Consider the following 12,966-nt stretch of genomic DNA (forward strand, 5'->3'; position numbering starts at 1 on the left):
GTTTATTCAGATCCGAGAATGGTGCTTGTTGCTGTCGACATTTTCTGAAAACTTAGTCCCTGCAACCAAAACAGTTTATCTGCAAACAAGTTAGCTAGCTAGTGACTTCCACTCCAGAGCCATGGAGCAGCAGGGGTCGTTTGAGTGGGTGGGATTTCGAGCAAAGACACACCTTTCCCAGAAGGCCAGTCCAAGGTGGCTTGTTTTTGTTGAAAGTGGGAAAACAACACAACACGTGGGGGAAGCATGAGGTTGCCCGCGACCTTTTGGATTCCATTTTTAATTTGTGCCAGTTTGCTACAGCAGGAAACTAATCCTACATCAACATGAATGTGATTATTATGTAGATTATAATTAATTTACATTTTTGTAGGGATTGATACATTTTTCGTAAGGGAATATTAAGTCTGAAATTTCAAAATGGAAATTACAAACTTCAGAAGCCTTTTTAAACCTCAAATACACAATAAGTTTTACATTTCCTGCATTGCAGGACAGTTCTCCTGCAACAGGGTGATCAAATGAAGATCCTACATCTGTAATTTAATCGGGAAGATTTGCACAATGTCATTACATCTAATTAGTTGGTGCCAATCTTTCCTATTCATTTGGCCTGCAGATTTCTCCCAATGCGTGTTACGTCCAGTTTACACAACAGATGGTATAGATTAGAATATGGATTTGACTTCAGACGATTGTTGAGGTATGAACATTTCCTCTAGACTGATTGGGATGGTTCTTGTTATTTAACTGCTGTGAGAGAAATGGATAAATAAACATTCATTCAGTTAGTGATTTTAACCCTTTCCATTCTTCCTGTGTCTGGCTAGGATGAGATAGAGAAGGATTAGACAGACATTGTGTCATAAAGAGACCAGGAAGTAGCCTACACATGGGGGCCAACTGGTCACATCCTTTCATTCACTGGCAATTCAAATAACCACAAAGGATGATGTAACCACTCCTTCCTCCCATCCCCCTGAGGCAGCATGCTACCAGCGGTGTGCTGTGTGTGTGTGTAAATGTCAGTATATTAGCGGTCTTCTCTGTTCTCTCCCCAGTATGGTGTCCAGTCTGAGCGAGTGGTTCTGGAATGAGCGGCTGTGGTTCCCTGAGGGGCTGGGTTGGGCTGACCTGGAGGACAAAGATGGCCGTGTCTACGCCAAGGCCAGCGACCTCTGGGTGGTGCTACCCATCGCCCTAGCCTTCCTCTTAATACGACAGATCTTCGAGAGGTACGTCTGTCTGTTTGGCTGGCTGGCTGTCACCCCTCATAAGATTAATCCTCTGACTCTTTCCCCCATCTGTCTACATGTGTTTATACCTCTTCTTTCCCCCCCACCTGTCTACATGTGTTTATACAGTGGGGGGAAAAAGTATTTGATCCCCTGCTGATTTTGTACGTTTGCCCACTTACAAAGAAATGATCAGTCTATAATTTTAATAGTAGGTTTATTTGAACAGTGAGAGACAGAATAACAACAAAAATATCCAGAAAAACGTTATAAAATTATTTGCATTTTAATGAGGGTGTAACGGCTGTCGTCGGGAATAGAGGACCAAAACGCAGCAGGAATGTGGATGCTCATCTTGTTATTTATTTTAAATAAAGAGAACACCAAAATAACAAAATGAATAACGCACGAACAACAAAACAGTCTTGTCATGCTCACACAGGCAAAACAAGAAACAATCTCCCACAACACCAAACCAAACAATTACCCATATATAGGACTCTCAATCAGACTCAACGAGAAAGCACCTGCCTCCAATTGAGAGTCCAACCCCCCATCAACCTAAACATAGAAATACAACAAACCAGAAAGAACATAGACCAAAACCCGGAAATAATAAATCAAACACCCTACTACATACACCACCCCGAAACACATAAACAAAAATACTCTCTGCCACGTCCTGACCAAACTACAATAGCAAATACTCCCTAAACTGGTCAGGACGTGACAGAGGGAAAGAAGTATTTGACCCCTCTGCAAAACATGACTTAGTACTTGGTGGCAAAACCCTTGTTGGCAATCACAGAGGTCAGATGTTTCTTGTAGTTGGCCACCAGGTTTGCACACATCTCAGGAGGGATTTTGTCCCACTCCTCTTTGCAGATCTTCTCCAAGTCATTAAGGTTTCGAGGCTGACATTTGGCAACTCGAACCTTCAGCTCCCTCCACAGATTTTCTATGGGATTAAGGTCTGGAGACTGGCTGGGCCACTCCAGGACCTTAATGTGCTTCTTCTTGAGCCACTCCTTTGTTGCCTTGGCCGTGTGTTTTGGGTCATTGTCATGCTGGAATACCCATCCACGACCCATTTTCAATGCCCTGGCTGAGGGAAGGAGGTTCTCACCCAAGATTTGACGGTACATGGCCCCGTCCATCGTCCCTTTGATGCGGTGAAGTTGTCCTGTCCCCTTAGCAGAAAAACACCCCCAAAGCATTATGTTTCCACCTCCATGTTTGACGGTGGAGATGGTGTTCTTGGGGTCATAGGCAGCATTCCTCCTCCTCCAAACACGGCGAGTTGAGTTGATGCCAAAGAGCTCCATTTTGGTCTCATCTGACCCCAACACTTTCCCCAGTTGTCCTCTGAATCATTCAGATGTTCATTGGCAAACTTCAGACGGGCATGCATATGTGCTTTCTTGAGCAGGGGGACTTTGCGGGCGCTGCAGGATTTCAGTCCTTCATGGCGTAGTGTGTTACCAATTGTTTTCTTGGTGACTATGGTCCCAGCTGCCTTGCGATCATTGACAAGATCCACCCGTGTAGTTCTGGGCTGATTCCTCACCGTTCTCATGATCATTGCAACTCCACGAGGTGAGATCTTGCATGGAGCCCCAGGCCGAGGGATATTGACAGTTCTTTTGTGTTTATTCCATTTGCGAATAATCGCACCAAATGTTGTCACCTTCTCACCAAGCTGCTTGGTGATGGTCTTGTAGCCCATTCCAGCCTTGTGTAGGTCTACAATCTTGTCCCTGACATCCTTGGAGAGCTCTTTGGTCTTGGCCATGGTGGAGAGTTTGGAATCTGATTGATTGATTGCTTCTGTGGACAGGTGTCTTTTATACAGGTAACAAACTGAGATTAGGAGCACTCCCTTTAAGAGTGTGCTCCTAATCTCAGCTCGTTACCTGTATAAAAGACACCTGGGATACAGAAATCTTTCTGATTGAGAAGGGGTCAAATACTTATTTCCCTCATTTAAAATGCAAATCAATTTATAACATTTCTGACATGCGTTTTTCTGGATATTTTTGTTGTTATTCAGTTTCTCACTGTTCAAATAAACCTACCATTAAAATTATAGACTGATCCTTCCTTTGTCAGTGGGCAAACGTACAAAATCAGCAGGGGATCAAATACTTTTTTCCCCCACTGTACCTCTTCTCTTCTCCCCATCTGTCTACATGTGTTTATACCTCTTCTCTTTCCCCATCTGTCTACATGTTTATACCTCTTCTCTTTCCCCCATCTGTCTACATGTTTATACCTCTTCTCTTTCCCCCATCTGTCTACATGTGTTTATACCTCTTCTCTTTCCCCATCTGTCTACATGTTTATACCTCTTCTCTTTCCCCATCTGTCTACATGTGTTTATACCTCTTCTCTTCCCCCCATCTGTCTACATGTTTATACCTCTTCTCTTTCCCCATCTGTACATGTGTTTATACCTCTTCTCTTTCCCCCATCTGTCTACATGTTTATACCTCTTCTCTTTCCCCCATCTGTCTACATGTTTATACCTCTTCTCTTTCCCCCATCTGTCTACATGTTTATACCTCTTCTCTTTCCCCATCTGTCTACATGTTTATACCTCTTCTCTTTCCCCATCTGTCTACATGTTTATACCTCTTCTCTTCCCCCCCATCTGTCTACATGTGTTTATACCTCTTCTCTTCCCCCCATCTGTCTACGTGTGTTTATACCTCTTCTCTTCCCCCCATCTGTCTACATGTGTTTATACCTCTTCTCTTCCCCCCCATCTGTCTACATGTTTATACCTCTTCTCTTTCCCCATCTGTCTACATGTGTTTATACCTCTTCTCTTTCCCCCATCTGTCTACATGTGTTTATACCTCTTCTCTTTCCCCCATCTGTCTACATGTGTTTATACCTCTTCTCTTCCCCATCTGTCTACATGTTTATACCTCTTCTCTTTCCCCATCTGTCTACATGTTTATACCTCTTCTCTTTCCCCCATCTGTCTACATGTGTTTATACCTCTTCTCTTTCCCCATCTGTCTACATGTGTTTATACCTCTTCTCTTCCCCATCTGTCTACATGTTTATACCTCTTCTCTTTCCCCATCTGTCTACATGTGTTTATACCTCTTCTCTTTCCCCATCTGTCTACATGTTTATACCTCTTCTCTTTCCCCATCTGTCTACATGTTTATACCTCTTCTCTTTCCCCATCTGTCTACATGTGTTTATACCTCTTCTCTTCCCCCCCATCTGTCTACATGTGTTTATACCTCTTCTCTTCCCCCCATCTGTCTACGTGTGTTTATACCTCTTCTCTTCCCCCCATCTGTCTACATGTGTTTATACCTCTTCTCTTCCCCCCCATCTGTCTACATGTTTATACCTCTTCTCTTTCCCCATCTGTCTACATGTGTTTATACCTCTTCTCTTTCCCCCATCTGTCTACATGTGTTTATACCTCTTCTCTTTCCCCCCATCTGTCTACATGTTTATACCTCTTCTCTTTCCCCCATCTGTCTACATGTGTTTATACCTCTTCTCTTTCCCCATCTGTCTACATGTTTATACCTCTTCTCTTTCCCCCATCTGTCTACATGTTTATACCTCTTCTCTTTCCCCATCTGTCTACATGTGTTTATACCTCTTCTCTTTCCCCCATCTGTCTACATGTTTATACCTCTTCTCTTTCCCCCATCTGTCTACGTGTTTATACCTCTTCTCTTTCCCCCATCTGTCTACATGTTTATACCTCTTCTCTTTCCCCATCTGTCTACATGTGTTTATACCTCTTCTCTTTCCCCATCTGTCTACATGTGTTTATACCTCTTCTCTTTCCCCCATCTGTCTACATGTGTTTATACCTCTTCTCTTTCCCCATCTGTCTACATGTGTTTATACCTCTTCTCTTTCCCCCATCTGTCTACATGTTTATACCTCTTCTCTTTCACCCATCTGTCTACATGTTTATACCTCTTCTCTTTCACCCATCTGTCTACATGTTTATACCTCTTCTCTTTCCCCATCTGTCTACATGTGTTTATACCTCTTCTCTTTCCCCATCTGTCTACATGTGTTTATACCTCTTCTCTTTCCCCCATCTGTCTACATGTGTTTATACCTCTTCTCTTTCCCCATCTGTCTACATGTGTTTATACCTCTTCTCTTTCCCCCATCTGTCTACATGTTTATACCTCTTCTCTTCCCCCATCTGTCTACATGTTTATACCTCTTCTCTTCTCCCCATCTGTCTACATGTGTTTATACCTCTTCTCTTCCCCCCATCTGTCTACGTGTTTATACCTCTTCTCTTTCACCCATCTGTCTACATGTGTTTATACCTCTTCTCTTTCCCCATCTGTCTACGTGTTTATACATCTTCTCTTTCCCCCATCTGTCTACATGTGTTTATACCTCTTCTCTTTCCCCCATCTGTCTACATGTGTTTATACCTCTTCTCTTTCCCCATCTGTCTACATGTGTTTATACCTCTTCTCTTTCACCCATCTGTCTACATGTTTATACCTCTTCTCTTTCACCCATCTGTCTACATGTTTATACCTCTTCTCTTTCCCCATCTGTCTACGTGTTTATACCTCTTCTCTTTCCCCCATCTGTCTACATGTGTTTATACCTCTTCTCTTCCCCCCCATCTGTCTACATGTTTATACCTCTTCTCTTCCCCCCCATCTGTCTACATGTGTTTATACCTCTTCTCTTTCCCCCATCTGTCTACATGTGTTTATACCTCTTCTCTTTCCCCCATCTGTCTACATGTGTTTATACCTCTTCTCTTTCCCCCATCTGTCTACATGTTTATACCTCTTCTCTTTCCCCCATCTGTCTACATGTTTATACCTCTTCTCTTCCCCCCATCTGTCTACATGTGTTTATACCTCTTCTCTTTCCCCCATCTGTCTACGTGTTTATACCTCTTCTCTTTCCCCCATCTGTCTACATGTTTATACCTCTTCTCTTCCCCATCTGTCTACATGTTTATACCTCTTCTCTTTCCCCCATCTGTCTACATGTTTATACCTCTTCTCTTCCCCATCTGTCTACATGTGTTTATACCTCTTCTCTTTCCCCCATCTGTCTACATGTGTTTATACCTCTTCTCTTTCCCCATCTGTCTACATGTGTTTATACCTCTTCTCTTCCCCCCCATCTGTCTACATGTTTATACCTCTTCTCTTTCCCCATCTGTCTACATGTGTTTATACCTCTTCTCTTTCCCCCATCTGTCTACATGTGTTTATACCTATTCTCTTTCACCCATCTGTCTACATGTTTATACCTCTTCTCTTTCCCCCATCTGTCTACATGTGTTTATACCTCTTCTCTTTCACCCATCTGTCTACATGTTTATACCTCTTCTCTTTCCCCCATCTGTCTACATGTGTTTATACCTCTTCTCTTTCCCCATCTGTCTACATGTTTATACCTCTTCTCTTTCCCCCATCTGTCTACGTGTTTATACCTCTTCTCTTTCCCCATCTGTCTACATGTGTTTAAACCTCTTCTCTTCCCCCCATCTGTCTACATGTGTTTATACCTCTTCTCTTTCCCCATCTGTCTACATGTTTATACCTCTTCTCTTTCCCCATCTGTCTACGTGTTTATACCTCTTCTCTTTCCCCCATCTGTCTACATGTTTATACCTCTTCTCTTTCCCCCATCTGTCTACGTGTTTATACCTCTTCTCTTTCCCCCATCTGTCTACATGTTTATACCTCTTCTCTTCCCCCATCTGTCTACATGTGTTTATACCTCTTCTCTTTCCCCCATCTGTCTACATGTTTATACCTCTTCTCTTTCCCCATCTGTCTACATGTTTATACCTCTTCTCTTTCCCCATCTGTCTACATGTTTATACCTCTTCTCTTCCCCCATCTGTCTACATGTGTTTATACCTCTTCTCTTTCCCCCATCTGTCTACATGTTTATACCTCTTCTCTTTCCCCATCTGTCTACATGTTTATATTCCTTTGCCTCTCCCTCTCCCCCTCCCTCCACCCTTTTTCTTTCTCCCTCCCTCCCTCTCTCCCTCTTCCCTCTGTCCATCTTGTCCTCTCCTCCGCTAGTCTTTAATTACATTATTTTACCTTCAATCTGTAATTTAATCTCGGTCTGTTTTCACTGAGTCACTCTGATCATATCTCTGCTTCCTCTTCTCCTCTGTGTCCTTTCCTTCCCTCTCTTCTCCTCTTCTCTCATATTTTTAGAACCCACCTGTATGTTGTCTGTTAGCTTAGCCATAGCAATCAATCAAGACGTAACCTTTCTCTGTCACTCTCTCTCTCTATTACTTTTTCTCCCTCCCTTCATACCTCTCCATCCTCCCTCATGATAATAGCAAACCCACATGCTCCAATCAACTGAACAATTGTGCCCAGCAATACCATGCCCTCTCTCTCTCTCTTCCTCCCATCTCATCCCTCTCTCCCCCTCTCTGTGTGTGCAGGTTAGTGGCCACCCCACTGGCTGCTGTCATGGGGGTGAAGGAGAAAGTTAGGCTCACAGTGTCACACAACCCCACACTGGAGTCATTCTACTGTAACACAACCAAGAACCCCTCACAGGTAACACAACTAAAAAAGACTACACCAATGCACGCAAGCACAGAGACACATGCACACAGGTACGCACGCACACACATGAACACATTAGCACTACACAATTGCTACAGATCTTAATTTGTTCAGTCTTTTGTTGCAAAAAAAATTCTGCACAGCAGGAAATGTAAACTTGTAGTGTATTTGAGTTTTAAAAAGGCTTCTAAAGTTTGTCATTTCAGACTTGATTTGCCCTAACAAAAAATGTATCAACCCCTAATTATAATCCATATAATAATTCACATATCCTGTTGCTGCAGAATTATTTTCCTGCTGTAGCAAACTGACTCAAATTAAGATCCTACATCTGTGTACAGCACCACACAAACTGACTCAAATTAAGATCCTACATCTGTATACAGTACCACACAAATCATTTTGCTAAACTGTATCCCTTTCTACGCTCTCTCTCTCTCCCTCTCTCCCTCCTCCCTTTCTCTCTCCCCCTATCCCCCGCTCTCCCTCCCTCCGACAGAGTTCTATAGACAGTCTGTGTAAGCAGACAGGTTGTTCAGAGAGACAGGTGCAGAGATGGTTCAGGAGACGCAGGAACCAGGACCGACCCAGTCTACTGAAGAAGTTCAAAGAGGCCAGGTACACACACACATACACACACACACACACATGCACAAATACCCATATGCATACACACTCCCACACACATGCACACACACACACATGCATGAACACAGGCACAAAACAAGATAACAACACAACAGCTTCACAAACAGCTGCTCAATGCAAATCTCTCACCAACACACCCACATGCACAGACACACACACGTGCTGACATTGGCCTGTGAGCACATGTCTGAGTGTTAAAGCATGAGTCTATTTACAGTATATCTGACACTCATTATATTTCCAGCCTGGTTTTATCAAGGCTCCTCCTACCCCCCGGGCCACACACACACACACACACACACACACACACACACACACACACACACACACACACACACATACGCCGCCTGCCCCTCGCATTCCTCACCAGTCCCAGGAGACAGTTTGGCCCTATCAGCAGAATCAATTTATATCCCAACAGTGTGTGTCATTGTTATTGGACTGAGATAGTGGCTGTGTTACACTAATACTGAGATCACTACATGAGACAGTGGCTGTGTTACACTAATACTGAGATCACTACATAAGACAGTGGCTGTGTTACACTAATACTGAGATTAATATCACAATCACTAGTGTAGATAACAACCGGTAGTTAATATCACAATCACTAGTGTAGATACAACCTGTAGTTAATATCACAATCACTAGTGTAGATACAACCTGTAGTTAATATCACAATCACTAGTGTAGATAACAACCTGTAGTTAATATTACAATCACTAGTGTAGATGACAACCTGTAGTTAATATTACAATCACTAGTGTAGATACAACCTGTAGTTAATATTACAATCACTAGTGTAGATACAGCCTGTAGTTAATATCACAATCACTAGTGTCGATAACAACCGGTAGTTAATATCACAATCACTAGTGTAGATACAACCTGTAATTAATATCACAATCACTAGTGTAGATAACAACCTGTAGTTAATATCACAATCACTAGTGTAGATAACAACCTGTAGTTAATATCACAATCACTAGTGTAGATACAACCTGTAGGTAATATCACAATCACTAGTGTAGATACAACCTGTAGTTAATATCACAATCACTAGTGTAGATAACAACCTGTAGTTAATATCACAATCACTAGTGTAGATGACAACCTGTAGTTAATATTACAATCACTAGTGTAGATGACAACCTGTAGTTAATATTACAATCACTAGTGTAGATACAACCTGTAGTTAATATCACAATCACTAGTGTAGATACAACCTGTAGTTAATATCACAATCACTAGTGTAGATAACAACCTGTAGTTAATATCACAATCACTAGTGTAGATAACAACCTGTAGTTAATATCACAATCACTAGTGTAGATACAACCTGTAGTTAATATCACAATCACTAGTGTAGATACAACCTGTAGTTAATATCACAATCACTAGTGTAGATAACAACCTGTAGTTAGTGTAGATAACAACCTGTAGTTAATATTACAATCACTAGTGTAGATGACAACCTGTAGTTAATATTACAATCACTAGTGTAGATACAACCTGTAGTTAATATTACAATCACTAGTGTAGATAACAACCTGTAGTTAATATCACAATCACTAGTGTAGATAACAACCTGTAGTTAATATCACAATCACTAGAGGCACCATCATATCATTATGTCATTATCGTCAAATTCACACAGATGATTCTCATGAGATTATGGATGTGATTTGTATTGAGACGGTATTCTCTGTTCAGTCTGTGTGTGTGTGTGTGTGTGTGCGTGCGTGAGTTGTTCATTGTTAATGGTGTGAGTCACTGTGTGTGTATTGCGACATCCCTGTCCTGAATCAGTCTAGTGTTTCTCTTCACACAGCCTCACTGTCCCTCTCTCTCCCTTTGTCTCGCTGTCTCTCTGTTTCTCACACTGCGGTATCCTACTCTCTCTCAGCCTTCTCTCTCTCCTTCCACTTAATCTCTCTCTCCCTTATTCCCCTGTTGAGTGTATTATTTCTCTCTATGTCTTCCTTTCTTTCACCTCCTATATCTGTAGTCAGCAGGTTGTTGTACAGTACTGGAGGTCTCTATCTGTAGTCAGCAGGTTGTTGTACAGTACTGGAGGTCTCTATCTGTAGTCAGCAGGTTGTTGTACAGTACTGGAGGTCTCTATCTGTAGTCAGCAGGTTGTTGTACAGTACTGGAGGTCTCTATCTGTAGTCAGCAGGTTGTTGTACATTACTGGAGGTCTCTATCTGTAGTCAGCAGGTTGTTGTGTTGTACAGTACTGGAGGTCTCTATCTGTAGTCAGCAGGTTGTTGTGTTGTACAGTACTGGAGGTCTCTATCTGTAGTCAGCAGGTTGTTGTACAGTACTGGAGGTCTCTATCTGTAGTCAGCAGGTTGTTGTACAGTACTGGAGGTCTCTATCTGTAGTCAGCAGGTTGTTGTACAGTACTGGAGGTCTCTATCTGTAGTCAGCAGGTTGTTGTACATTACTGGAGGTCTCTATCTGTAGTCAGCAGGTTGTTGTGTTGTACAGTACTGGAGGTCTCTATCTGTAGTCAGCAGGTTGTTGTGTTGTACAGTACTAGAGGTCTCTATCTGTAGTCAGCAGGTTGTTGTGTTGTACAGTACTGGAGGTCTCTATCTGTAGTCAGCAGGTTGTTGTGTTGTACAGTACTGGAGGTCTCTATCTGTAGTCAGCAGGTTGTTGTGTTGTACAGTACTGGAGGTCTCTATCTGTAGTCAGCAGGTTGTTGTGTTGTACAGTACTGGAGGTCTCTATCTGTAGTCAGCAGGTTGTTGTACAGTACTGGAGGTCTCTATCTGTAGTCAGCAGGTTGTTGTGTTGTACAGTACTGGAGGTCTCTATCTGTAGTCAGCAGGGTGTTGTACAGTACTGGAGGTCTCTATCTGTAGTCAGCAGGTTGTTGTGTTGTACAGTACTGGAGGTCTCTATCTGTAGTCAGCAGGTTGTTGTGTTGTACAGTACTGGACGTCTCTATCTGTAGTCAGCAGGTTGTTGTACAGTACTGGAGGTCTCTATCTGTAGTCAGCAGGTTGTTGTGTTGTACAGTACTGGAGGTCTCTATCTGTAGTCAGCAGGGTGTTGTACAGTACTGGAGGTCTCTATCTGTAGTCAGCAGGTTGTTGTGTTGTACAGTACTGGAGGTCTCTATCTGTAGTCAGCAGGTTGTTGTGTTGTACAGTACTGGAGGTCTCTATCTGTAGTCAGCAGGTTGTTGTGTTGTACAGTACTGGAGGTCTCTATCTGTAGTCAGCAGGTTGTTGTACAGTACTGGAGGTCTCTATCTGTAGTCAGCAGGTTGTTGTGTTGTACAGTACTGGAGGTCTCTATCTGAAGTCAGCAGGTTGTTGTGTTGTACAGTACTGGAGGTCTCTATCTGTAGTCAGCAGGTTGTTGTGTTGTACAGTACTGGAGGTCTCTATCTGTAGTCAGCAGGTTGTTGTGTTGTACAGTACTGGAGGTCTCTATCTGTAGTCAGCAGGTTGTTGTACAGTACTGGAGGTCTCTATCTGAAGTCAGCAGGTTGTTGTGTTGTACATTACTGGAGGTCTCTATCTGTAGTCAGCAGGTTGTTGTGTTGTACAGTACTGGAGGTCTCTATCTGTAGTCAGCAGGTTGTTGTGTTGTACAGTACTGGAGGTCTCTATCTGTAGTCAGCAGGTTGTTGTGTTGTACAGTACTGGAGGTCTCTATCTGTAGTCAGCAGGTTGTTGTGTTGTACAGTACTGGAGGTCTATCTGTAGTCAGCAGGTTGTTGTACAGTACTGGAGGTCTCTATCTGTAGTCAGCAGGTTGTTGTGTTGTACAGTACTGGAGGTCTCTATCTGTAGTCAGCAGGTTGTTGTGTTGTACAGTACTGGAGGTCTCCATCTGTAGTCAGCAGGTTGTTGTGTTGTACAGTACTGGAGGTCTCTATCTGTAGTCAGCAGGTTGTTGTGTTGTACAGTACTGGAGGTCTCTATCTGTAGTCAGCAGGTTGTTGTGTTGTACAGTTCTGGAGGTCTCTATCTGTAGTCAGCAGGTTGTTGTGTTGTACAGTACTGGAGGTCTCTATCTGTAGTCAGCAGGTTGTTGTGTTGTACAGTACTGGAGGTCTCTATCTGTAGTCAGCAGGTTGTTGTGTTGTACAGTACTGGAGGTCTCTATCTGTAGTCAGCAGGTTGTTGTACAGTACTGGAGGTCTCTATCTGTAGTCAGCAGGTTGTTGTGTTGTACAGTACTGGAGGTCTCTATCTGTAGTCAGCAGGTTGTTGTACATTACTGGAGGTCTCTATCTGTAGTCAGCAGGTTGTTGTGTTGTACAGTACTGGAGGTCTCTATCTGTAGTCAGCAGGTTGTTGTGTTGTACAGTACTAGAGGTCTCTATCTGTAGTCAGCAGGTTGTTGTGTTGTACAGTACTGGAGGTCTCTATCTGTAGTCAGCAGGTTGTTGTTGTACAGTACTGGAGGTCTCTATCTGTAGTCAGCAGGTTGTTGTGTTGTACAGTACTGGAGGTCTCTATCTGTAGTCAGCAGGTTGTTGTACA

The 12,966-nt window shown here is 42.8% G+C and overlaps 1 protein-coding gene across 2 annotated transcripts in view; it reads left to right on the forward strand.

The window, feature by feature from the left end:
* LOC115176555 (ceramide synthase 2) overlaps positions 1–12,966 on the forward strand; it is a 45,117-nt gene that overhangs the window by 14,503 nt on the left and 17,648 nt on the right. For both annotated transcript variants that reach the window (XM_029736613.1, XM_029736614.1), the window contains exons 2-4: positions 1,062–1,235; positions 7,684–7,801; positions 8,310–8,428. In XM_029736613.1, the coding sequence (XP_029592473.1) occupies positions 1,063–1,235; positions 7,684–7,801; positions 8,310–8,428 (410 nt within the window). In that variant the 5' untranslated portion in view covers position 1,062. The remainder of the gene's footprint in view (positions 1–1,061; positions 1,236–7,683; positions 7,802–8,309; positions 8,429–12,966) is intronic.

The sequence above is a fragment of the Salmo trutta genome, chromosome 37 (genome assembly GCF_901001165.1).
Source record: "Salmo trutta chromosome 37, fSalTru1.1, whole genome shotgun sequence".
Taxonomy (NCBI): domain Eukaryota; kingdom Metazoa; phylum Chordata; class Actinopteri; order Salmoniformes; family Salmonidae; genus Salmo; species Salmo trutta.